Source organism: Sus scrofa, chromosome X (genome assembly GCF_054392235.1).
Source record: "Sus scrofa isolate SSC_HxYL_T2T_F1_AM1 chromosome X, Sscrofa_HxYL_maternal_Yorkshire_Landrace_v2.0, whole genome shotgun sequence".
Classification (NCBI taxonomy): domain Eukaryota; kingdom Metazoa; phylum Chordata; class Mammalia; order Artiodactyla; family Suidae; genus Sus; species Sus scrofa.
Window position 1 is genome coordinate 125,358,460 of NC_139401.1, and position 24,615 is coordinate 125,383,074.

General features: G+C 41.8%; 1 protein-coding gene and 1 pseudogene across 3 annotated transcripts in view; both read left to right on the plus strand.

Moving 5' to 3' along the window:
* LOC110257749 (uncharacterized) overlaps positions 1–24,615 on the plus strand; it is a 643,664-nt gene that overhangs the window by 574,622 nt on the left and 44,427 nt on the right. For 2 of the 3 annotated variants that reach the window (XR_014835878.1, XM_085008914.1), the window contains 2 exons: positions 18,769–18,879; positions 20,779–20,814. Coding sequence is in view for 1 of the 3 variants with exons in the window: in XM_085008914.1 (XP_084865040.1) it covers positions 18,769–18,879; positions 20,779–20,814 (147 nt within the window). In the remaining 2 variants the exon portion in view is untranslated. Of the gene's footprint in view, positions 1–18,454; positions 18,470–18,768; positions 18,880–20,778; positions 20,815–24,615 lie in introns of those variants that run through there. The other variant, XR_014835879.1, reaches the window with a different exon arrangement.
* On the plus strand, positions 8,741–8,853 carry LOC146394802 (U6 spliceosomal RNA; annotated as a pseudogene).

Consider the following 24,615-nt stretch of genomic DNA (forward strand, 5'->3'; position numbering starts at 1 on the left):
ACTTCTTTTAAATTCATTGAGATTTGCTTCATGAGCTAGTGTAAGATCTGTCCTGGAGAATATACTATTTGCATTTGATAATATGTATTCTGCTGGTGTTGGGTGGGGTGTTCTTTAGATGTTAGGTCTGATTTTTTTTTTTTTTCTGCATCCGCAGCATGTGAAAGTTCCCAGGCAAGGGCTCAAACCCATGCCACAGCAGCAACCAGAGCCACTGCAGTGACTACACCAGATCCTTAATGCCAGATTCTTAAACCACTGAGCCACAGGAGAACTCCGGGTGTAATTTGTTGCTACTGTTATTGTAGTCTTGTAAGCTTTGCTGATTTTTTTCAGTTATTGAGAGGAGAATATTGAAGTCTCTATCTGTTGAATTGTCTATTTCCCCCATTCAATTCTGTCAGCTCTTTATTTCATGTATTTAGAGTTGTTAGGTATATATTTCTTTTAATTGTTATAGCTTCCTGATGAATTATTTTATTATTATAGTTTATTATTATTATAAAATGTTCCTCTTTAGTAATTTTTTTCTTAAAATTTTTTCTTAAAATTACTTTTGTATGACATTAGTATAGCCACACAAGTTCTCTTTCGGTTGCTCTGTACATATCTCTTCCTGTCCTTTTAGTTTCAACTTACTTGTGTCTTCAAATCTAAAGTGTGTCTATTATAGACAGAATTTAATTGGATTTGTATTTTTATTTATTTTTATTTTAAAATTAATTATTTTATTATTATTATTATTATTTTTTTTTTTTTTTGCTTTTTAGGGCCACACCCACGGTATATGGAGGTTCCCAGGCTAGGGGTCTAATCAGAGCTGTGGCTGTGGCGTGGGATCTGAGCCGCGTCTGCAACCTACACCACAGCTCACGGCAACGCCGGATGCTTAACCCACTGAGCGAGGCCAGGGATTGAACCCACAACCTCATGGTTTCTAGTTGGATTCGTTTCTGCTGCGCCACGACAGGAACTCCTGGATTTGTATTTTTAAACTCAATCTGAGAATATGTCTTCTTTTTTTTTTTTTTTTTTTTTTGGTCTTTTGTCTTTTTGTTGTTGTTGCTATTTCTTGGGCCACTCCCGCGGCATATGGAGGTTCCCAGGCTAGGGGTTGAATCGGAGCTGTAGCCACCGGCCTACGCCAGAGCCACAGCAACGCGGGATCCGAGCTGCGTCTGCAACCTACACCACAGCTCACGGCAACGCTGGATCGTTAACCCACTGAGCAAGGGCAGGGACCGAACCCGCAACCTCATGGTTCCTAGTCGGATTTGTTAACCACTGCGCCATGACAGGAACTCCAGAATATGTCTTCTGATTTATGTTTAATTCTTTTACATTTGATGTAATTATTGACATGACTGGATTTATCTCTGTCATTTTGTGATTTGGTTTTTAAAAATTTCAATTATTTTACTTTGAGGTATAAAATAAGCTACAAGGATATATTGTACAACGTGAGGAAAATAGCCAATATTTTAATAACTATAAATGGAGCATGACCTTTAAAAATTAAAAAAGGAATCACTATATTATATACCTGTAACTTACATAATATTGTGCAGCAACTATACTTCGATAAAATTTATTGTACTTTGCAACCTGATTCTTTTAAATTGATTCTCAATAGATATTTTTTGTCCCATGGCTAATTATCATGATATTTTCATTAGTTATTTAAGTAGTGGTTCCTTTAATTCTCTATAAGAATATTTGTACTATCTGCTTTAAAGTTTTGTCCATCTTCTTGGCCCATAGAGATATGTTTTATTGGCTCCTTTTTTTCTCGTTTATGGGGGTGTTCTTCCTTGTTTCCTTTTTTGTGTTCTGTAAGATTTTGTTGAAAATTGGACGTTTTAGGTAATATATTGTAGGAAATATGGATTCTCATCGCCCCTCTTGGAAGGTATTCTTGCTTTTGTCTTTGTTTGCTTAGTAACCTGCTGGAACTATTTTTTAGGGGAGGGGTCTGTCTTCTCTGCAGTACCTCTGCCCAGTTGTTTTCATCCTTGGTTTCTTTTTTATGTGTGGCTTCCCAGGAGCTGTGACTGGGTTACCAAATCTCTAATGGGCGGCCTGAATCTTCACACCTGCAACAGCATTTCCCTTCCCGAGGACATTTCCTAGGTCAGCACTTGCACCACCACTATGTGCCAGAGACCATGCCTGTGCCAGCACCGGGATGGTGTCCTCTTCCTCTACTGGGTAGCGAGTGAGTCAGTAAATCCTCATCTTCTTCCCTGTTTTCTCAGACCACTCTTGGTATCATGGGTGCAAGTTCAAGTCCCCACGAAGCCAGATGCCAGATGGGATTAGACATGCAGAGAGTTATTAGGGAGAATGCCTGTAAGGGAAAACGTTAAGATTGCCGGAAGAGGCTGGGAGAACTGAAAGATCATGGTACAGATTGACCTTTGTGAAGGAGCTAGAGAGGGAAGGAAGGAGTGAAAGAATCTTCAGGCAGGTTTAAGGAAGTTTGGCAAGGCCAGGTTGGGGCGGGGTCGGGTGTGGGGGCGGGTCCTCGAACTAGTTCGCTGTGGGAGGAGTCCCGCGTCTGCCAGGAATGGGCCAGCCCTGGGATCTCTGCCTTGTTCGGTCACTATCTAGGAGTAGCTTACCGAAAGCTTGGCTTCAGTGAAAATTCAGTGATAGATTTCAGAGCACAGCAGCTGGAACCATCAGTGACATGCACTCCCTGTAGTCCAAGTTCTGAGAGGCACAAGAAAGAGAAGAGATTTCATGGCTACCACACTTGCTCTTTTTTTTTTTTTCTTGTTAGGGCCACACCCGCGGCATATGGACGTTCCCAGGCTAGGGGTTGAATCGGAGCTGCAGCTGCCGGCCTACACCATAGCCACAGCGTCACAGGATCCGAGCCCCGTCTGCAACCCATGCCATAGCTCACGGCATCGCTGGATCCTTAACGCACTGAATGGGATCAGGGATCAAACCCACATCCTCATGGATACTAGTCGGGTTTGTTACTGCTGTGCCACAACGGCAACTCCTACACTTACTCTTTACTTTCCTTTTAAGAATAGCTTTTCCAACTTTCATTTTTACTTAATCTCTTCTTTTCAATACTAATCTTTTGTATTTTATAATTAATAATTAGGTAAACTGTTACTGAGTTACTAATTATCGAGTAGTAAAAGCGTAGACAGAGCGGATCAGAAAAAAGTATGAAAAGATAAGGTGTGAACAGTGGCATTATGAGGGATTAATATATACTGATTGTCAAAAAATGATGTCGAAACTTGAATTTTAAAATTGTGTTCCCACTTTCCTCAAAATTAAAGAGTGTCAAAAAGTTTTTACCCTGCGTTAGAAATAATGTTTAAAATATTTTTTTCTGTAGGGTGTGATAAGGCCCATCTGCTTCAGTAAATGTCTCTTTTCTCTTTGTTTCTTGGGCCTTTCTGTGTATGACTTGGCTAGTGTGCCTTAACAGTCCTGTACTACCTAATGTTTTTACTTTAGATTTTCTTAAGCAGGTTATCAGAAATCTTAGAACTCTTATAAGATCAGGCTTATACGATCATATATGTTGCATTATTATTGCTATTATATGCAGACTACTTTTATTACAGGCTTGCCTCTCAAATAGGAGTCTTGTGCTGCAGTGAATATTTTCCCCTAACATTCCCTGATATTGCTGCACAAGGGTGCACGTAAGTGGGCTTGGATCTTGTTTCTTCGTCAGATGGAGGCAGTTGGCATGGGTGGGAGAGCTGTCTGTGTTGTAAAGCAGGAATAACTTTAACCATGTCAATGTGTGTGGTGATGGGGAATGTTTTATCTAAGAAAACAGTTTGCTCACAGAACTCTGTTTTAGAGCCTTCGAATTTCTCTGCAAAATGAAGCAAGTGAATAAATAAGCTGTCTGTTGCCCAGTGTAATTTGATGAAAACAGCTCCATTTTTTAAGCCCTGGATATTCGTCACCATCATCTTTAATTGCATTAAGTCCCATTTAACGTTGCTCTTAAAAATCAAATTATCATTTGCTAGCGTAACTTCCACGTAAACTTGAATCTGACAAATTGGACTGGTAGGTTTACTGCTTGATAGAAAGAACTTTCTTAGTACCTTCTCAGTTTCGTGAACACATCTTTGTCCCCCCAGCTACCTTCTTCCACTGCTGATAATCGTGTTTTATCATTTTGATAGAGCCAATTAAGTTGAAGCCTTTCCTCAAGCTGCTCATGGCAAGTAGACATATGAACATATATGAATTTAGGAATAAAGTTTAACTGGGACCCATCATGTCTTAATCATGTGACTATTTTACGGAAAAGATGTACAGCCATCTGCACGACTCTCTAAATGTCTTGTGGGTGTGGGTTAGTAGGAAAGGGTGGTAGAACTGAGCCTTTAAACCATTATAGTCAGATTTCAAATATATGTGCTGATAAGTAAGAGAGGACGTAGCTCTGATAATCCTAAAGAGTGGACCAGCTAACAGCTGTTTCTCTTTGATGTGGGAATGGATAATGAAACATTTTATTTTTTCCTACCATACTGACCTTCTTAGTTCTGTTTGATTTATGCACTAAAAACTAATTTTTGACTTAGCTTATTGGTTCCAAGAGCCAGGAGTCGAGGAGAGAGGGCATTCCATAGCATGCCTGCTGATGGGAAGAGCTGTATTGAACGTTGGTAGATGTTCGTGAAACTGGGTAAGCCAGATACGGAAACTATGAGAAAATACTCCTTAAGTGAACACCGAATGATCAAGGGGATGTTCTTTCAATTTAAATTTTAGAGAATTACTTTTTTTTTTTCTGGTCTTTTTTGGGCCGACCTGCGGCATATGGAGATTCCCAGGCTAGTGGTCGAATCCGAGCCACAGCTGCCGGCCTACACCAGCCACAGCAACACAGGATCCAAGCCGCATCTGCAGCCTACACCACAGCTCACGGCAATACTGGATACACTCAACCCACCGAGCGAGGCCAGGGATTGAACCTGTGTCCTCATGGATACTAATCAGATTCGTTTCCGCCAAGCCACGAGAATGACTTTTTACAACTTTGTTTTGATATTTGTGTATACTTTTGAAGAAATGGAATCACTGTTCATCGAGATATCCAGATATCGAAATAACCAAACTAGATAACCCAGAAACAAACATTCCAGCTACTTTTTCTCAGTAGCTAGTTTTTAAAATTTTGTTTCCCACCTCATTTTTGCCTATATTTGCTTATTTCAAATTGGTCCTAAAATGGCTACATGAAAAAACAACTCTACTTACATGGCAATATAGTCCTTTTTTCTAACTTAATTTTAGTAGAACAGATAAATTTGTATTTCAGATCTTTGTGATGTGGTATATTTGAATAGTGGAGTAGGAATCAGGATATGTGGGTTCTATTTCAAGTTCTGGCTCTAATATGATGATGATACATCATGGTTCACTTTATCTAGTACTAATTTCAACTTGATCATATCACTTGAAAGAGCTTCAGCCTGACCACAAGCTTGATGTGTGCAAATAGTGTGATCTATATTCAAAAAAACCTTCTAATATTATCACAGGCTGGACTAATAAGAATAAATATCTAGAGAAAAAAGAAGGTGGTTGTCCTTTTCTCATCAGCACTGTTAAGACCTCAACCAGAATAGTATGTTCATTTCATGACACTACATTTGCATAGCTTGTTGGGAAGATGACCAGCGCCTGGAACGATGGCTTTCACAACCCAGAATGTATGTGTGTGTGTAACAGAAAAGTGTCATAAGACACACTCTGCTATTTCTGTCATACTAAGTTACATTATATTCTGATTCATCGTTACGCGATTGGTATCGTGAAGCAGCTCAAGGCATATCCTCCCCACATTTTGGAAAAACACTGACCTGAAACATTTATTTGACTATAACTTACTGTCACCATCATCATTAGTTGACACTAAATAACACCTTAGTTAATATGCAGTTGCATACCTAATGGGTAGTGCCTGCTGTTTGGTAGAAACTTATACATTGCAAAAATAGTCATTCTACCTATCAGAGAAATGCAGGTGGCTGGCTATATACACAATTAAAACTACTTTAGCGAGAGCTGGTGCATATGGAATAGCTGCTTAAAATGAAAAGGAAAGGAAAGAAATGCTCATGATGATTTTGTTTTGACTTTGTGTATCAGTGACATATCTGTTAATCATAATTCCCATAGGGGAATAGAAAAGAAAAATCAGATATACCTGAAGAAATCGGAAATGCCGTTTTAAGCAAATAAAAAAGAACCGAGACTGGATTGCACAGTTTGTGTAAACAAATACCCACTAAATACCTCCTGAGTACCTGTTATTCCATCTGCCTCCTGCATTGCTGAGAATCTGAATTCCTGACTCACTGTGACACTTGCAATCTATTTGATTGAAAAGAGAGTGGCCATACTTTTCTGATTAAATGGTGCATTTATTGCCTCAATTTGTGCGGTAGTGTATAAAAGGGAATTGATTACAGGGCAATTTGGGATTGAATTTTATAAATCCATATTCCCTGTATTTCATTTGATGTGTCTTTTAGGTATAGCATATGCTATATCATCACCTCTCTAGGTTTTCATCTCTTGGATAGCACTGTCATTTTTCACTATACTGTCATAAAAAACCAGAAATTATTGTTGGTATAATTGAATAAAAGAGCAACAAGTGATATCACCATATTACTCACTCATTCCCTAAATCTGACAGCCTGAGTTTACTGTCCCAAGTCTCACCTTTTACTTCTCTCACTTTCTGTCCCTTCACTGGTACAGTGGCTTTAACATGGATAGTTCATCTATAGCATCAGGCAGGAACGTAGAGGATAGGACTCGGACATGCAGGTACAAGGGGGGTGTAGCAGTGGGAGCCTGTGGAAGTTCTTTTTTGACCATTTGTATTTTCTCAGTGAAAGAAGAAACAAGGCCATCACCTGGGTGTGAGGTGGTGGGAAAATGCTGGGAATTTGAGGGGAGAGGGAAATATATGAGATGGTCTCCTAGGAGAATGGGAGAATAAATGGACTAGGCAAATGGAATAGTATATTTTTCAAGAAACAAGTCCTAGAGGTTGAATTGCTTGGTCAGAAATCATGTATGCATTCTTATCTTTTGATAAACATCGACAATTTACCTCTATAAAAGTTAAATCCATCTGTACTCCTACAAATGATATATGAGCTTATCCCTTCTCCTGTTCCTTTGACAACACAACATGTTATCAAGCATTTTGATCTTTTTCAGTACGATCGTTGAAAACTCCTATTTTGTTGTGCTTTTTCTTTATGTATCGCTAGTTTTACATGAAGTAAGCATCTTTTCATATGATTAAAAGTAAAAGGTGGGAGTTCCCATTGTGGCTCAGCAGCTAATGAACCCGACTAGCATCCATGAGGATGCGGGCTCGATCCCTGGCCTCGATCAGTGGGTTAAGGACCTGGCATTGCCATGAGCTGTGGTGTAGGTCACAGACACGGCTTGGATCTGGCATCACTGTGGCTGTGGCGCAGGCTGGCAGCTGTAGCTCCGATTAGACCCCTAGCCTGGGAACCTGCATATGCTGAGGGTGAGGCCCTAAAAAGACAAAAAAAAAAAAAAAAAAAAAAAGAGTAAAAGATTACAGGAGAAAGTTGGATTTTTCCAGGGAACTACTTCTCAATCTTAAGAGGCAAACAATTCTATTTTCTGTCTCTATGACTAAACCAACACTGGGGCCCAGAGCCCCAGATCACAGAAGCTTAGGGATAGAAAGTGTCTTAGAAGAGGTCTTAGGTTTTGTCCAAGCTCAGATGAAACAAGTTAGTGTTAGAATAAGGGCCATAAGCCAGGACTTCTGATGTCCTGGCCAGGACTCAAGTTCTGTGCTTGATGCTTAGGGAAGACAAAGGTCTTGGAGCTGACAAGCAATGAAACATTCATATGTGAGCTTTAGGGAGACAAACAAGCCCCTGTGTTTGTGATGGATGAGGATGGGTAAGGAGCAGTGGCTTGCTCATAGCAGGTGTTCAGCAATATGCAAAGGGGAAGGAAAGAGACACAACGGCAGCCTTCTGGCTCATAGAACTCTGAATTCAGTGGTATAATAGGTCCAGGATGGAAAGCCAAGACAGAAGGAAAAGCTCCCAGAAGGACTGCTCACAGGACTGCTGTGTATGGTTGTCTCCTCTGTGCTGCACAAAGGGCCCTGGTGAGTGACAGTGGGCAGAAAGGCCTGAAAATCAATCTCAGTTTGCTGTGCCGTGAGCCCCCCAGGGCTGTGCAAGTCCAGAGAAGGTTCGCATTTCTAATACGTCCAACAAGAAGGGGTGTTTTTCCAATTTGTTAACCCAGAGGGGCATCATTTTCCAACCCATCTGTCCCAATGGGGCACCTTTCTCTCATTTGAATAAAAGGGTTGTGTAGGCTAGTGGTGGCCACACTGGTGCCCTCTGCAGTCAGGCAGCACAATGTCCCTGGCAGTGACCACGGATCCTCATCCACCCTCCCAGGCCCTCAAGTTCATGTCCCAAGGATTGTATAGAAGGGCTGGAGGGAGGGCTCCCAGTTACAAGGCTGTGGAAGAAGAGCAGAGGGAGGCCGCAGAGTAGAGATAGGTTTAGAGAGATAAGGGAATAACTTGGAATGATACAAGGAGCCTAAAATGTAGTTTTTCTATAGCTAAAACGCTAAATGTTAATAAAGTTAATGTAATGTGCTGCATGTACAGTAGAATAATTTACTGTATTTGCAAAATTATGAAGAACTATTCACTTCAAATGTGAATATGGAAGCTTAAGAATAGATTCCATTTCGATACGGAGAAGATTAGCATGGCCGCTGCCCAAGGATGATACGCAAATTCGTGAAGCATTCCATAGTTTTAATCTTGTAATAACCTATAATGGACTCTGATCTGCAAACAACCTGAATCACTATGCTGTACACCTGAAATTAACACAATATTGTAAATCAACTATACAATAATTTAAAAAAAGAATAGACTCCACGTGGTTTCTGGTCTACCTTGTTGTAGTATAGATTAGGAAGGCTCTTCATCAGAAAATAAAGTCAGTGCCAGGGAGGGATTAAAACTAACACTAATGAAATTATATTCTATATTTATATAAACATGCAATATATTAAAATCATTATATTATGTAGATATTATTTGCTTTGTCAAAATTAAATCATTTTTGCATACCGCATGTCTCCAACAAATATTCACTTTCTGACTATAGATTTTCAGGTGTTGATTTCTGTCTTTTTAAATAAAAAGAATTCCCATTAGCATTTGAACAAAACAAAACAAAAAAAACAAAGCAAAACAAAAGACAAGTAAGCTTAGAGAAAGCTGTACACTTGCAAATTATGTGTGTCTGGACTAATATCCGTTACCATTAAAACACGTGCATCAAATTGCAATGAAAGTCACACAGCCATATTCATATGATCTCTTTAGGAGAAGTTAGAAGCGCACTGAGTGGCTGGTTTACTATGGATGTAGATACGGTCGTGGCTGACATTTGCGGTTGCAGCATCTTGCACTGCTTCTCCTTTCTGTGCGGACAGTTCTGGGTTTTGCTCAGGGCCTCAGCACCACTAGCTCACACCATGTGGACTGTGGGTGCGACTGCGTGGCTGTGTTATGAGCCCTACGGGAGCAGGCTGCCCGAGCACCAGAAGCCTGAGCCCAACCGCGAGTGGATGCTGCTCGCAGGCAGCCGTGGTGAGTGAGGATAATCTCCTTTACTTAAAATGAACTGAGTGTAGATGTTAATATCATCCACAAAAGACCTGCGCAGTAGGACTTCAGGTAGTGTTTGATTAGATAATCGTGTACTCTAGCCTAGACAAGTTGACACATAAAGCTAAGGACACATCGCACTCTGTTTCTCTGAATTCCTCTAAGGTCTAGTGAGCATCTAGGTCCCCTGAGACTTGGTCCTTCCCTTGGTTTAATATGCCATGTACTCAGCCCAGATGGCTCCCCCTCCCCACTCATTAATGATGTTGGCAGAGGTGTAGAGAGAAGCCAGGGTTAGAGGCCATTTAATTCTAGCCCCTCATTTTATAATCCCTCTGGAGTTAGACATAAATCCTTAGTAAACAATTAGGCCTGAGATAAGGTAATTAATGCTGTGGTGGTGATATAGTAAACCGTTTATTTCGGATAATAGTATGTTAAGAACCTTCTAGTTCAGTAATTTCTAAGCCTGCCAATAGATTTTAATTCCTCAGGGAACTTTAAAAATACGGATTCTCAGGTATCACCCTCCAAGACCTGCTAATTCTGTTAGGTAGATACTGCATATCTGCATTTAAAAATATTTTTCCCTGGTGATTTTGATGCATAGGCGGTTTGGGAAAATGTTGACACAGTCTAGTCCCCTTGTGTGATGGATAAGGAAATTCTTACAATAATCTTTCAGCTAATCTGTGCAGTTTACCCATTCTGTCTTTTATTAATTTTTTTAATTTTTTAATTCTTGGGCCAAGGATTGAATCCAAGCCACAGCTGTGACCTATGCCACAGCTGTGGAAATGCCGGATCCTTTAATCCACTGTGCTGGCTCTGGATTGGCTCTGCAGGGACCTGAGCCACTGCAGTGGGATTCTTTTTCTTTCTTTTTTTTTTTTTTTCTTTTTCGGGCCGCATCTACAGCATATGGAAGTTCCCAGGCTAGGACTGAATTGGAGCTACAGCTGCCTGACTACACCACAGCCACAGCAACGTGGGATCTGAGCTGCGCCTGTGACCGACACCAAAGCTCATGGCAATGCCGTGTCCTTAACCCACTGAATGAGGCCAGGGATCAGACCTGCATCTTCATGGATACTAGTCAGGTTCTTAATCCACTGAGCCACAACAAGAACTCCTGCAGTCGGATTCTTAACCCACTGTGCCATAGCAGGGATTCCCATCTGTCTTTCAAAGTGCTTCTCTTACGTTTTTTTCTTTTTTTTTTTTTAACCATGCCCACGGCATGCAGACATTCCTGGGCGGGGGATCCAACCCACACCACAGCAATGACAATGCCAGATCATTAAACCATTGAGCCACCAGGGGACTCTGTGCTTCTCTTGCCTCCAAGAGAGAGTTCCCTTTAGGGTTCATCCTCTGCAATAACATCACGCATTTTCCCTTCCTCCACTCTTTGCAGTTGGGCTACAACTTCCCACGAAGAGGCTCAGTCTCACTTCAGACTCGGACCAGTCTGACCTCCACAGAGGATACAAGAAAAGCCTCTGTATCTATCGTCAATACTGCAAGTTTCTTTGTGATCCACAAACCCTTAGCTAAGTTTCTGTAGTGTAGTGGTTATCACGTCCACCTGATCCAAAGCCTGGCCATTGTAAGTGAGCCTTGTCCCACTTACAGAATCCCTTGCCTTGGTTCACTACTTTAAGGACAAGTGTTCTACCTTATTTATAAAAGTTAATTTTCTTTAACTAGAGTCCTGACAGTGAACCAAAATTCATTTGGCTGGACCTAATCACACTTTTTTCTTTCTTAGCTTTGTTGCCTTCCTGTTTCCTTACCTTTTTGTTCTTTAAGTCTCTGTAATGTGGCTCCCACCCTCATTTTTGTCACTGATAACTTCTTCTCTGATCTTTGCCTTTTATGTCAAATTGGAGGATAATACAAATTAATACTTGTGTCTCACTAAGTTGCTATGAGAGGATTAAAGCATTATAGTCTAGCATTGTTTGGATAGTTGCCCAGCTCTTTTTGGTTGTTGGGGCTATTTGCCAAACCATAGCTGAGCCTAACTGTAGTTCAGTTGCCTCTTTGAAGTCTGGTCCATTTTGCAACCTGAGTAGGAAGGCCATGGACAAAAAGCATGACAGTGCTCTCAAGATAGCATCAGCATGTAGGGAAGGGGAGACAGCAGGATCTGGCTGAGACGTAGGCTAGAGATCAAGGAGATGCATGTTGATGAAAGAAATCCATTACGCTAGTACAGGATGGGGGAGGGTGTCTGAGCAGAAGAGTGTCACGTGAAAAGATTTGGAAATTTGAGTTAACACAGACCTAATTACCTACCTACAATAGCAGAGCTACTCAAAATAGTTTAAGCGATTCTGGACTAGATCAATTTTATTTAATCCTTGCAACAACTCAATATGGAACAAATATTAATGGGTGCCAACTCCATTTTGTAGATGAAGATACTGGTGTTCAGTGAGGTTCATTGACTTGCCCAAGGTTGTACACGCAATTCCATGGCATCCCCAACTTCTCCCATGGTTTCAGGTACCATCTACGGGCTGATGACTCCCAGTTTGTATCTCTAGTTCATGTCTCTCCTGTGAAACTCTATCAAGCTTCCTATGCAACATCACCAAGAGAATCTCCAATTCAATATTTATAAAACAGAAGTCTTTTTTAAAAAGATGGATTATGTCGTTTGTTATTTTTTCTTTTCCATCATCCCGGGAGATTGAATATATTTCCCCGGCCTATACAGTAGGACCTTGTCTTTTATCCACTCTGTGTATAGTAATTTGCATCTGCTAACCCAAATTCGCAGTCCAGTCCTCCCCTGCCCTCCTTCCCCCTTGGCAACCCCAAGTCCAAAACTGAATTCTTGATTTGTATCGCCCTCCCCCAGATCTGTTCTTCCTCCTCTCTCTCCATCAGTTACCTGCCATCACCATTCACCCACCCAGTTACAGGGTCGCTGACAGTGATCCTAGATTACTTTTTTCCCTTACCTGGATTTTAGCAGCCATAATACTCTGTTGACTCTACTTCCAAAATATGTTCTGAATTCTAACCCTTTTCATCATCCACTCTGCTTCCACCTGACTCAACATCTTTTGTGTGGACTAGTACAAGATACTCTTTTGTTTCTCTTTTTTGGCTGCCCCCCAACATGTGGAAGTTCCCAGGCCAGGGACCGAATCCAAGCCAGAGCTGCAGCCCTCACCGCTACTGCAGCAACGCTGGATCCCTAAGCGGCTATGCTGGACCAGGGATTGAACCAGCGCCTCCACAGAGACAAGCTGGATCATAAATCCACAGGGCCACAGCAGGAACTCCCCGAGATGTTCTTCACAAATCTTCCCACTTTCACAACTGGCCAAGATGCAGTCTGTTCCCAACACAGTAGCCGACATCAGAAGTTAAAAACATAAATCATATCATGTCATTTCCATGCCTAAGTCCCTGCAATAGCTTCCCTTTGCAATTAGCTATCCAAATGTATTACCATTTCCAATAGGGCCCTGGGTGATCTGACCCTTGTCAACCTTTTTGGCCCTTCCTCGTACTATTTTGCATCTTTTACTCTGGACCTGTCAGGCTCACTCAGTCTTGGGACCTTTACATTAGTTGTTCTGTCAGCCCAGGAAGCATTTCTGCCTGTATTTCCTTGGTTTACGCCTTGTCAGCCAGCTCTTACCTCAAATGTCCCTCTCTCAGAGTGGCCTTTCCTTAGCACCCAAGCTGCTCTATCACATAACTCTTACATAACTCGGATTTAATTTCCTCGAGGTTCCCAGGCTCGGGGTCGAATCGGAGCTGTTGCTGCCAACCTACACCACAGCTCACAGCAACATCGGATCCTTAACCCACTGAGTGAGGCCAGGGATGGAACCTGCAACCTCATGGTTCCTAGTCGGATTTGTTTCTACTGCACCACAACGGGAACTCCCAAGGCTGTGTTCTTATACATGCAAAAGGCTGGAAAACGCAACTGATGTCCTTTTGATGGAAAGTAAAGTCATTAAATGCGTTACTTTCCCAGATTTCCTAGGCATTAGATTGCAAACACCAGCATCTTCTCTTTTATCCCCGATTTAAAAGAAATTAGTTATTTCTGGAGTTCCCATCATGGCTCAGTGGAAACGAATCTGACTAGCATCCATGAGGACACAGGTTTGATCCCTGGCCTCGCTCAGTGGGTTAAGTGAGCTGTGGTGTAGGTCGCAGACGCGGCCCGGATCCTGCATTGCTGTGGCTGTGGCGTGGGCCGGCAGCTGCAGCTCCGATTTGACCCCGAGCCTGGGAACCTCCATATGCTGCGGGTGCGGCCCTAAAAAGACAAAAATTAATTAATTAAATTAGTTATTTTTCATAGCAGTATCAGGCATGGAAACGGTAACAGCTCAGGATACAGTCTTAGCATGGTGTGTGGTTCCAATTTTGCCAATCCTGCCAGAGATGGTTTCTTATTTTCCCAGTAAAATGGGTTCAGCGTATCTTACCTTTTTTTTTTTTTTTCCCACTGTAGAGCAAGGGGGTCAGGTTATCCTTACATGTATACATTACAATTACATTTTTCCCCCCACCCTTTGTTCTGTTGCAACATGAGTATCTAGACAAAGTTCTCAATGCTACTCAGCAGGATCTCCTTGTAAGTCTATTCTAAGTTGTGTCTGATAAGCCCAAGCTCCCGATCCCTCCCACTCCCTCCCCCTCCCATCAGGCAGCCTTTGACTGTTGCTGCGTGAGTGTAATGTGTGCTGCTGCAGCTCAGCGGCGCTGTCTTCCTTTTCCAAATGGGGATCCGAGGGCCAGCTCCTAAGTCCATTGATGGCCTGCCTTAACAATCCACACATTTATCTTTGAGGCGCCTTCCTAAACAGATTTTTTTATTTCAAATGTTTTATTTAAAGTGGTTTGCCTTTTGATCAGGGAATAATTTAGGTCAGGCAGGCCTAGAAGAGAGTCACTCCTTTGGTATAAATATTCTTTGCAGAACTTTCTGATGAAAACATTTCTATATTATGTGGAAATGGTTACACCACTCACTCTAGAACACAATATAAAGTTGTAATATTCCCTTCTGCTATCCTTTCCCAGAGTTGCTCTCACAAATTATACTAGCATTATAAAAGCTATTGGGGAAGTTGGGCTTGGGAAGTTATTTTTGCTGTTTAAAGGGAAATTCCTCATCAGTCATTCACTGAATAGTTTTAGCAGTCAGTGAAGATTGGTGCTAGATTCTTTGTTTTGTTGAGGGTTGCAAAATGGTGATTTTTTTTTTCTAATTTTATCATTTCTTCTGCAGGTATTAGCTGGGAATTTTCTTTAAAAAAGTATCTCCATTTATTTGCCACATGATTATGTCCAAATATAGGCTGCACAGGAGTTAAGATAAATGTGTGAATAATTCTCCTTACTTACAAATGTTCAGAATAAGGGGTTATTACCCTAGTAACCACCAATGGTGACCAATGATTTGGTGGGCGAGTTAATTATGATTTTTTTTAATATTTAATGCATTGCAGTAATTGCAGGTGCTTTTTGATGCTCCTTAGGAGTCCCTTCATGTCGACTCCTGGGTGGCACTGGAAGTTTTCATGAGTGATCAAGCGGGCAGGTCAAATCAAGAGCCACTGAACTGGGATGCCTGGGAGGGAGGAGGGGTGGTTGCTGAGGGCCAGCTCTACTTACTTGGCCTGAAGCAGTGTGTTAGCCTGACAATGATCCCATGTAGGTTTTCTCTCCGCCATTTTTGGTTCCTTTACTTATGACCAAGTAACTACTTGGGTGCTGATGTTAATCTTTTCATATCTACTCTTCATTTCTTTTACCTCTTTGTGAAATTCTACTACACTGGGAACCATCCTCCACCCCATCCCCGCCCTGGCACGGTGCTGGGTATAAGTTGTGAAAGCAGGTATCACTCATATTGTTTACAATTTCAAAAAGAACACTTTCGGGAGTTCCCATTGTGGAACAGCAGAAATGAATCTGACTAGTATCCATGGGGATGTGGGTTGAATCCCTGGCCTCTCTCAGTGCATCAGAGACCCGGCATTGCCGTGAGCTGTGGCGTAGGTGGCAGACTCGGCTTACATCTGGCGTTGCTGTGGCCGTGGTCTAGGCTGGTGGCTACAGCTCTGATTTGACCCCTAGCCTGGGAACTTCCATATGCAGCCATAAAAAGCAAAAAAAAAAAAAAAAAAAAGAAGAAAAAAAAGAAAAAGAAAATTTTCATTGTTTCACCAGAATATATGAAGTATGTGCACACTCTCTCTTTATGTTTATACACACACTCACACATATTTGTAGACACATTTTGCCAAGCTGTGACATCTGGCTTGCTCGTCTGCCGCATATTCGGTTGATAAGAAGTCAATGAGCCAAATGGATGCCGACAGTCTATGATGTGCAAAAGCACCAGCATGGTGTCATGTCCCCATAGCCGTAATCCCACAAGATGACAGTGAACCAGAGGGACAAGATGACAGATGACATCAGCAGTGAGTCGCTCTAACATGGAGGCGCTGTTTCCATATTACTTCCAGTTTGTTTTATAGCCTGAAGTTGTAGCCTAAGGGAGGAAGTGTGATGGAAGGTCCCATGCTTCACTAGGATGAGGGAGGTGAATGAGAAACTGCCTCCTGGCAGCCCTCCGCAAGATAGGGAGGTGGTGATAAATAGTCCTCACAAAGCTGCTTGCCTTGCCATGTCCCAGGGAGGGTCACGGGGCATTTCACCGAGACTCAGGTCAGCTGGCAGTTGAGCCTTGCCTGTGGCGCCTGTGTGGAGAGAGCCTGCTTGTTAGGACACCTGAGCAGAGGCGTTCTCCTATAACCAAGGACAAACTCTGAACATTAATGGAGCCTTTTAACTATATTTATATACAGTCGTAAAATACTTTGATTTTTATTTGTTTGTTAAAATAAAATCGTAGCAATATTTAATGGGTCAATCGTCAAATTGTGTTCTTCAGAAATCCTTCAGTCACGGTAAGTCAGGATATTACCACTAGATGGCGCATGACAAATAGTCATCATCCAGTTGCTCAGTATGGAGGGAGTACAAACCTAATTCTCATTCATTCTAAAACATGTATAATTTTAACTTTAAATGTGATTATTGTAGAGTAATTATTTTTTTAAATTATTTTATTCTTTATTCTCTAGATTTTAGATCAAAGAACAACCTGCATATATGTAACTTGGATTTACCAATTATTAACGTGTTGCTACATTTGCTTTATATAGTCACTCTGTGATTTCTTAGCATTGCAGAGTAATTTGTGGACGTTTTGACACTTCACCTCTCAATATGGCAACATGTGTCTCATTAAAAACAAGTCCAAAAAAAAAAAACCACCAAGTCCACCATCCCACATTACTATACCAAATTATTACATTGGTCTAATATTATCTAATATTTAACCTCAATTCAAATGTCCCAGTAGTTCCCAAAATGTCTCTTATAGCTATTTGATTTTCTCTCAGGATCCAAGCAAAGAGCACACTTTGCACTTGCTTATCTTATCTCTTTTTTTGGTCATATTTCTTTCCTCTTTAATCTAGAACAGTTTCCCTGTCCCACTTTAAAAAAAGGTAACAATTCTATACAAATATGCAAATGCACATATGTATTTACATTTAAAAATATTCAATATATATTTCTTTACTTCCTCTGCCCAGTGAGTGTTCAGTATTTTTAGGCAGACAATGTAACAACCCTATTTATAAATGTAACCCAAGATGGATGAAATTTAAAAAAAGATGTTAACAAAATACTTCTGTTTCTAAAAGCAGCAATTCTACATGCCATGTATAATAAAAACCCATATGGAAGTTTGGGGGGTAGTTGTTTGTTAGATCATGAGCTTTCAGAAGGGGAATGGACTGTGTTTTATTCATTTTCAACCCCCAGCACAGTATTTTGAATGTGGTGAGACACAATACATGTTTGAAGGGCGAGTGAATGGTTCTCTTTTTCATTTGTTTATTGTGGTAAAATGTACATAACATAAAATTGATCATTTTAACTATTTTAAGTATACAGTTCAGTGGCCTTGAGTATGTTTACATTGTTGTGTATGGTTCTCTTTTAATAACCTAAGGAATATATGTTAATTGTAGAAAAGTTATTAAATAGATAATCAAACAGAAAAATGACCTAAACACCCATCAAATTCTACCATCCATAGAAAACCCAGACTAATCACTCCTAACATTTTGGTATATATCCTTTCACATTGCTTTATGTACATTTATTCCTATCCACATAAGATATAAAAGTGATTGTGTTATATGTCCTGCATAGTAACCTGCTCTCATTTTCCTGACATGTAGTTGATATTTCCATGTTAATAACAGATAAATGGATCGATTTTGATTTGGTTACACTTCAGCCATATTTTTATGACATGTACCTCTAGTAACTGTGCTGATGGGTAGGGATCATGGTGGCAGGGCTTAGAATACAAATAAATTTTGTGCATCAATTTTTTTCCTCTGAGCACAGCGGAGAACAACGTTGGTTTAGGGCCTGGATTTATAGTTGTGGTGCTCTTTGTCATTTGGCCATTGCAGGAGGGGTTAGGCATCTTTTGCTGAGGTCCGTCTTTAGGTCAGGGGTCTAGTGACAGCATTGCACCAAGGAATGGGACAAGAACAATCTCTGTCATTTGAATAGAATGTCATTTGAATCTACAGTCTTCCTGGAGAGAGAACATGTTATCGAATGCCTGGCTCGCCTTTATGACTTATCTGGGGAAAATGCCTATCGAACAATAAAATGGTAATATTCACTACCGGAGACTAGACCTTGTCACTGTTCTCTGATGCCTAGTAGGACCACTGCAGAAAAAAATATTAATGAGACTGTTGCTAGGAGACGGGAGAGCCAAAAGCCCATGGCTTTGTAGGGGTTCCAGTGGAAATCAAGGCAATTGAAGTGTGTTTTAGATCAGAGGTTTAGCTCTTAAATTCTGTCCTGTGTTGCATGCGTGCTTTTTAGCATGTAATGTTTAATATGATTTTATGTTTGGGGTGGAATTTTGAGGATAACTCCAAGGCATTTTTTTTCTCTCCATAAAGCTAATCCCTTCTTCAGAGCACAGCTCATTTTCAAGTGGCTGCTGTGGCTCTCCCCCACCCCTTCAGTGCGACAGCCTCAGAGCCCGTGGAGAGGCAGAGCGCAGGCAGCTGGTAAGTAGCTGTGAAATCTTTTGTAAAATAGATATCCAAAATATGCTTTTGAAAGAGCAAGTGACATATTTTGATGGAACAGGATAATACAGAACTGCGTAGGAATTTCTGATTCTCATCAGTGGCATTGAGAAAATGGCTTCATCAAATTCTAAATATTCCATGGACACTTTTCTAGTCTAAAGCTTGTCTCTTAAATTGTGAGTGAGTTCCTAGAAGGAAATATAGAAACTTTCCCCTTATGATTCTGGTAAGATAGTTCCCTAAATAGGACTTGTTGAAGTGTTATTGAAATATCAGCTTTATGATGTTTGCATGAAATGTGATGAAATGGGTGACAAGTCATGATGTTCTCAGATCTGATTTCCTTTCACAGTATGGACAGAGCAGGGGGGAAATGTTATTTTGCAATGGGGAAAAGAATACCATGCCTCAGTTTTTTTTAATTAAGAAAATCATGTGACTGGATGTCTGTACAGGAGAGAAAATGAGGAGGAGGCAGCCTGTAATGTTCAGATTAATTGCTTCACGTGAGAGATGAACGTGTGTTGAATGGGAAAGATTTAAATTTGGTTTGGGGAGGAAAAAATCATGAAAGAGAAATAACGACAAGTGTGACTGTGCCTTGATTACGAAAATAATTCATTTGTATTTATTGACATCAATTTTTACAGTAGAGACAGAATATTATCAGCCTTCTTTCTTGGGAAAGCGATGTGGAAAAGATAGCAGAGATGCCTATCAACAAAGCTTTTCTGTTTGTTACTGAAGTGTGCCTGAAAATGGTTAGGCTTTTGTGTCTCCTTTTACCGGGAGCTTGCTTTTGTAGCTATGTTTCTGTAAGAAAAAAAAGGAAAAAAAAAAAAAAGCTCAAGTGCTATTTTTTTTTTTTAATTTCTTCGAAATTTGGAGTGTTTTGACCTCAGCAGGCAGAAAGGAGAAAAAAGATAGATAAGTCGATTTTTGAGTTAGATGCCAAAATAGTAATCAGGAAGGAAAAAGAAGAGTGAAATAGCTTAAAAGAAAGTTGACAAGATGGGCCATTTTTCCCAAGCTGAAAATGTCTGCTGGTGGCATGTTTTGTGGGAGAAAAGAGGGAGGGGGCCGTTGAACACAGCACTGCGGCAAAGAGAATGACTGACGCGTCCAGGGACATGTGACCGTCCTCTGGGGTAGCGAAGCGAATTTTCCAGGAGTCCATCTTGTATAAGACATCCTGTACCTACTGACATACAAATAATACTGTAATCTTTGTGTAGCACATGCCGAGTTTGTTTTGCTTGATCCTCTGTTGAGGTACACTGGGCACCGTTACTCTTCGCTTTTTATTGTCTCTATTGCTAGACTTGCTTTTTTCTCTCCTCTCACCACTTTTGCAGTATTTATTCCAATATCTTGTTAAAAATGCCGTCTTCCCCCTTTATTATAAAAACATCAGATATTTATTGTAGAAAATTGGGAAAAATCTAAAGATGACTGTGAAAATTACCCATACTCCTATAACCCAGAGATAATTACTATTAATATAATGACTGTCAGCCCCCCTTCTCTCAATGGATGCACATCGAGGCACAAAATAGAGATTTATAATACAAAATCAAGTTTATATATATATATATGTATGTGTATATATATATATATGTGTGTGTGTGTGTAGTTTCAACCAGCTTTAATCCTTAAACAACATATTGGGGGCAATTCATTATATTTTTAAATATTCCACAAGAATGTGATGTCTTATGGGTGCTTAATTTTCAACCATACGGGAGGCCCACTTATTACATATGGGAGGTCCAATTATTGAATGTTTCTATGTGCAATTCTTGCTGTTATAGTTTAAGGAATATCTTTCCATATAAACCTCTGTGTGCTTTTCTGTTTCATTTTGTTTTCTCCTAGGATAAATTCGCAGACGTGGAATTCCTGGATCAAATGGTATGAACCAGTTTAAGGTTTCTCCCCCCGCTACCCTATACATAGCGCCTAATTTATTTACCGTATGTGGTAAAAGGCATTATTTTCCAGTTGTGTTTTGCCTATTCGTGTTTTATCATTTATGGTGGGTTTTCCTAAGACATGTTGCAGCTTTACGTTTTTAGATATCCACAACTATCAATTTTTGATTTCGTGATTTCTTTCTTTCTTCCGATGAATATATTCACCTGCATTTTCTCCTCGTCATTTCATTGCTTCATTTTTTGCAATGAACTCCAATTCACCTAGAATTCATTTTGGCCTACGGTATGAAGTAGGATCTAATTTTGTGTTTTTTCCAAATAGGTCACCAATTGTTTCAGCATCATTTATTGAATAATCCACCTTCCTCCACTGATTTGAAATGACAAGAACTGTGCTCCCGCTAGATAGGGGGTAGCTTTCCCCAGGTCAGCCATTTTCTCTCCACCCAAGAAGGTTACATCCCACAGTAGCGCTCCTACCTTCTTGCAGCTTCTGGCAGCATTCTCTAGCACCATGTTCCTGCTGATAGCTTTCGCGAATTCTAGGCACACGCAGTTTGGGGCATTGGTTTTCAAACCGGATTTTAAAATGTGCTGTTCCTCGCAGACCCAGCTGACAGCCTAGTTGCGTAGTCAAATAAGACGCCCCAGGGTTAGGGTTATTCTTAAAGTTCTTCCTTCAACCTCTTTTTCTACTCCTCAGGTACTCGGAGCATTAAAGCTGTCTGGATTCCTGGAATTTTCTAGAATGGTGTAAGAGGGAAATGTAAGAAATGTATAAGGAGCAAAAATAAATAATGTTTGCCAGCCTGTTGCTGGCTATAGTCCGACCTAGGGATTTAAAGGAGGTGGAATGGATCCTAAGCCATGCCACCCCTGCCATCATCCACTATGTCTTCTAGCTAGGAACATACCCCAAAGCTTCACTGCTTTCCACTGCAGGTGGAAGGCTCAAGCAGAAAACACGGAGTCTCTTAGTGGGAGGTGGGTTAATTGTTGCTCGCAGAAATGTTTAACTACTAAAATCACTAGTCCCCCACTGTCGACACTCCTCACCCCCATCTCCAAAGAAGCCTCCTTTTTCTACTGACTTCTGACTCTGTCCTCTAGCTTTTACTGATTCTGGAAGGAAAAAAGAGGGCATGGGTGGGAGGACGGCTCGCCTGCCCTTACGGTGAGGGGGCTCCTTCGGCTTGCAGCCACAGCCCCAGTCATTTCTTGACTTGCTGCATTAGGCTGTGATTTGTTTGTGACTGGAGGTTGGTTTCCCTGGCAACGGTAGCTCACCAGGACATGCGCATTCGCTCCTCTGCAGTGGCAGAATGCGGCTGTGGAGGCAAGGGAGGGGGCTTGAGGGCCCCAGTTGCTGAAGGAATTATTCTGCAGTCATGATGTCAGTTTTTCTGGGCTAAAATGCCATCATTGTTGCATATAGAGCATTGCATTTTTAAGAATCCTGGGAAGGCTTTGAGCTCCTCCCCTTTTCTTCCTCCTGAATTACCCGCTCTCAATATGTTATCCAGTGACCCTGAAGTCTTCCCAGCCCTGAGGCCACTGATGCCTTCGTGGCCCCAAGGGCATTCATAATAGTCTGGGTACAGGCAACAGACTGCCTGGTTCCAGGTCTCCACCATTTGCTAATTGCATGACCACAGTACAATTGCCTAATCTCTCTGTGCCTCGATTTCGTCAGTCGTAAAATGGGAATAATAATAGCACCTTTCGAACAGTGTCTGGTAATGATAGCCATTGGATAGGCATCGGCTGTTAGTTATAGATATTAAAGGAGACTCGGCCGGAAACAGACTTGTGCTGCAATGTACAAACCCACCCTCTAAGGTCCCCTGGCCAAATAACGCAAACACACATTGACCCCTCCAGCACACACGCTTGCCACGGCACAAGGATACATACCACTGCCGGAAGACGTGCCCCTGAGCACACATTCTCCCCCGGGGGCACTCAGACTCACCCAGAGGCGCACACATTCTCCCCAAGGCAAAAAGTCTCACCCGAGGGGTACAGACTCGCCCTACGTGACACAGACAATGCCCCATCCAAGATCGTCTCCGTGTCGCATAGACCCGTTCCCTGGCACACAGGACACAGACACGCACTGCCACCCACGAATACTCCCCACAACACACCAACACACGCTCAGCACTGAACACGGCCCCTGCCCGTGGCGCGTGAATCTGCGTGGAACGAAGTTTCTCCCCATAGCACACACATTGTCCCCCGGCCCCCCTGACTAGAGCCATCCTGGAGAGTCTCCCCAGGGCACAGAACCCCCCTCATGTCACACCGACCCTCACTGGAGCGTACAGACTCCTGCCAAGCGTGATGCCTTAGCCCACGGCACAGAGACACTCCCTGGAGCACGCAGAGCCTCCCCAGGGCACACAGCCTCCCTCCCAGGACACAGTTCACGACACAGAGAGAGATACAGGCTCTCCCCCAATGACAGACGTGCTCCACGGCACACAGCAAGCTGCCCAGGACACCGACCATCCCCAAAGGACAGAGACTTGCCCCGCCGAACACAGACACTTCCCCGATCCCACGGATGAATCACAGGCTAAATCCAATCTTTAACGCACGCGAACATCCCCAAGGCGTAGACACACAGCACACATTCTTACCCCTGCCAAGCGAAGATTTCCATCGTGCTTTATTTACCATCCTGTTGCGCTACAATCCTGGCCTACGACTCATGTAATGGTTAAGAGCAAGGCCTCCTCACCCAGACATTGGATGGGGCATTGTCTGTGTCACCCGGATGTGAGTCCGGGTTCTGCCCCTTTCTCATTGTATCACCTTGGGTAAGTATATTTCTCTGTTCTTTACTTTGCTCATCTGTAAAACAAAGGTAGCAATAGCACCTACGCAGAAGGGTTGCTGTGAGTGTTGAATGAATTGGCATAGGCTAAGTGCTTAGTACAGTGCCTGGCACACAGGAGCCATTGTGAATTTCATTTGTGTTACTGTCACACCTAGACCTACCCTACAAGGCCCAGAGACATGCCCAAAGCACAGCACACCCGCAAACCAAGGAGCAGTGTAGGTTGGGGTCTAAAGCTTACACTGAGCATTCAGACTGCCTGGGTTCCAAGCTCACATGTGTCATTTACTAATCGTGTGACCCATGTAAAGGTTTCTTAAACTGTCTGTGCCTGGTTTTTCTCGGGCACAAATTGGGAATGATCATGGTACTTACTTAGAAGGGCTGTCAAGAGGGCTAAATGAGTGAATGCTCCTAAAGCGTTGAGTGTTACAAAGTGTTATAAAGGGCTTAGAACCGTGGCTGGCACAGAATGAGTGTTATCGATGTTAGCTGATCTTATTGTTGTTGCTATTGTTGTTTCTACACACAGAACTGGACCATAATAGTACAGTGCAATCCCAGCTGATTCAAATGAACCCACAGCACACACAGTACACCCCCATGAAACCCAGAATCCCATCACGGCTCGCTCCCCCCCACTTCCTTACAATTCATATTGACTGCACTTAGCCCACAACTGCCAGAAGCATCGACCTCACAGACTCTGCACAGTAAGTAGACTCATCACACAACACCTAGACACACATTGCAATGCACAAACGTGCCCACAGTACACAAACTCAGCCGTGCAAACACTCATCCCACTCAACTAAATGCACCTTATCATATATATACATACATATATATACACATATATACATACATATATATACACATATATACATACATATATATACATATATACATACATATATACACATATATACATACATA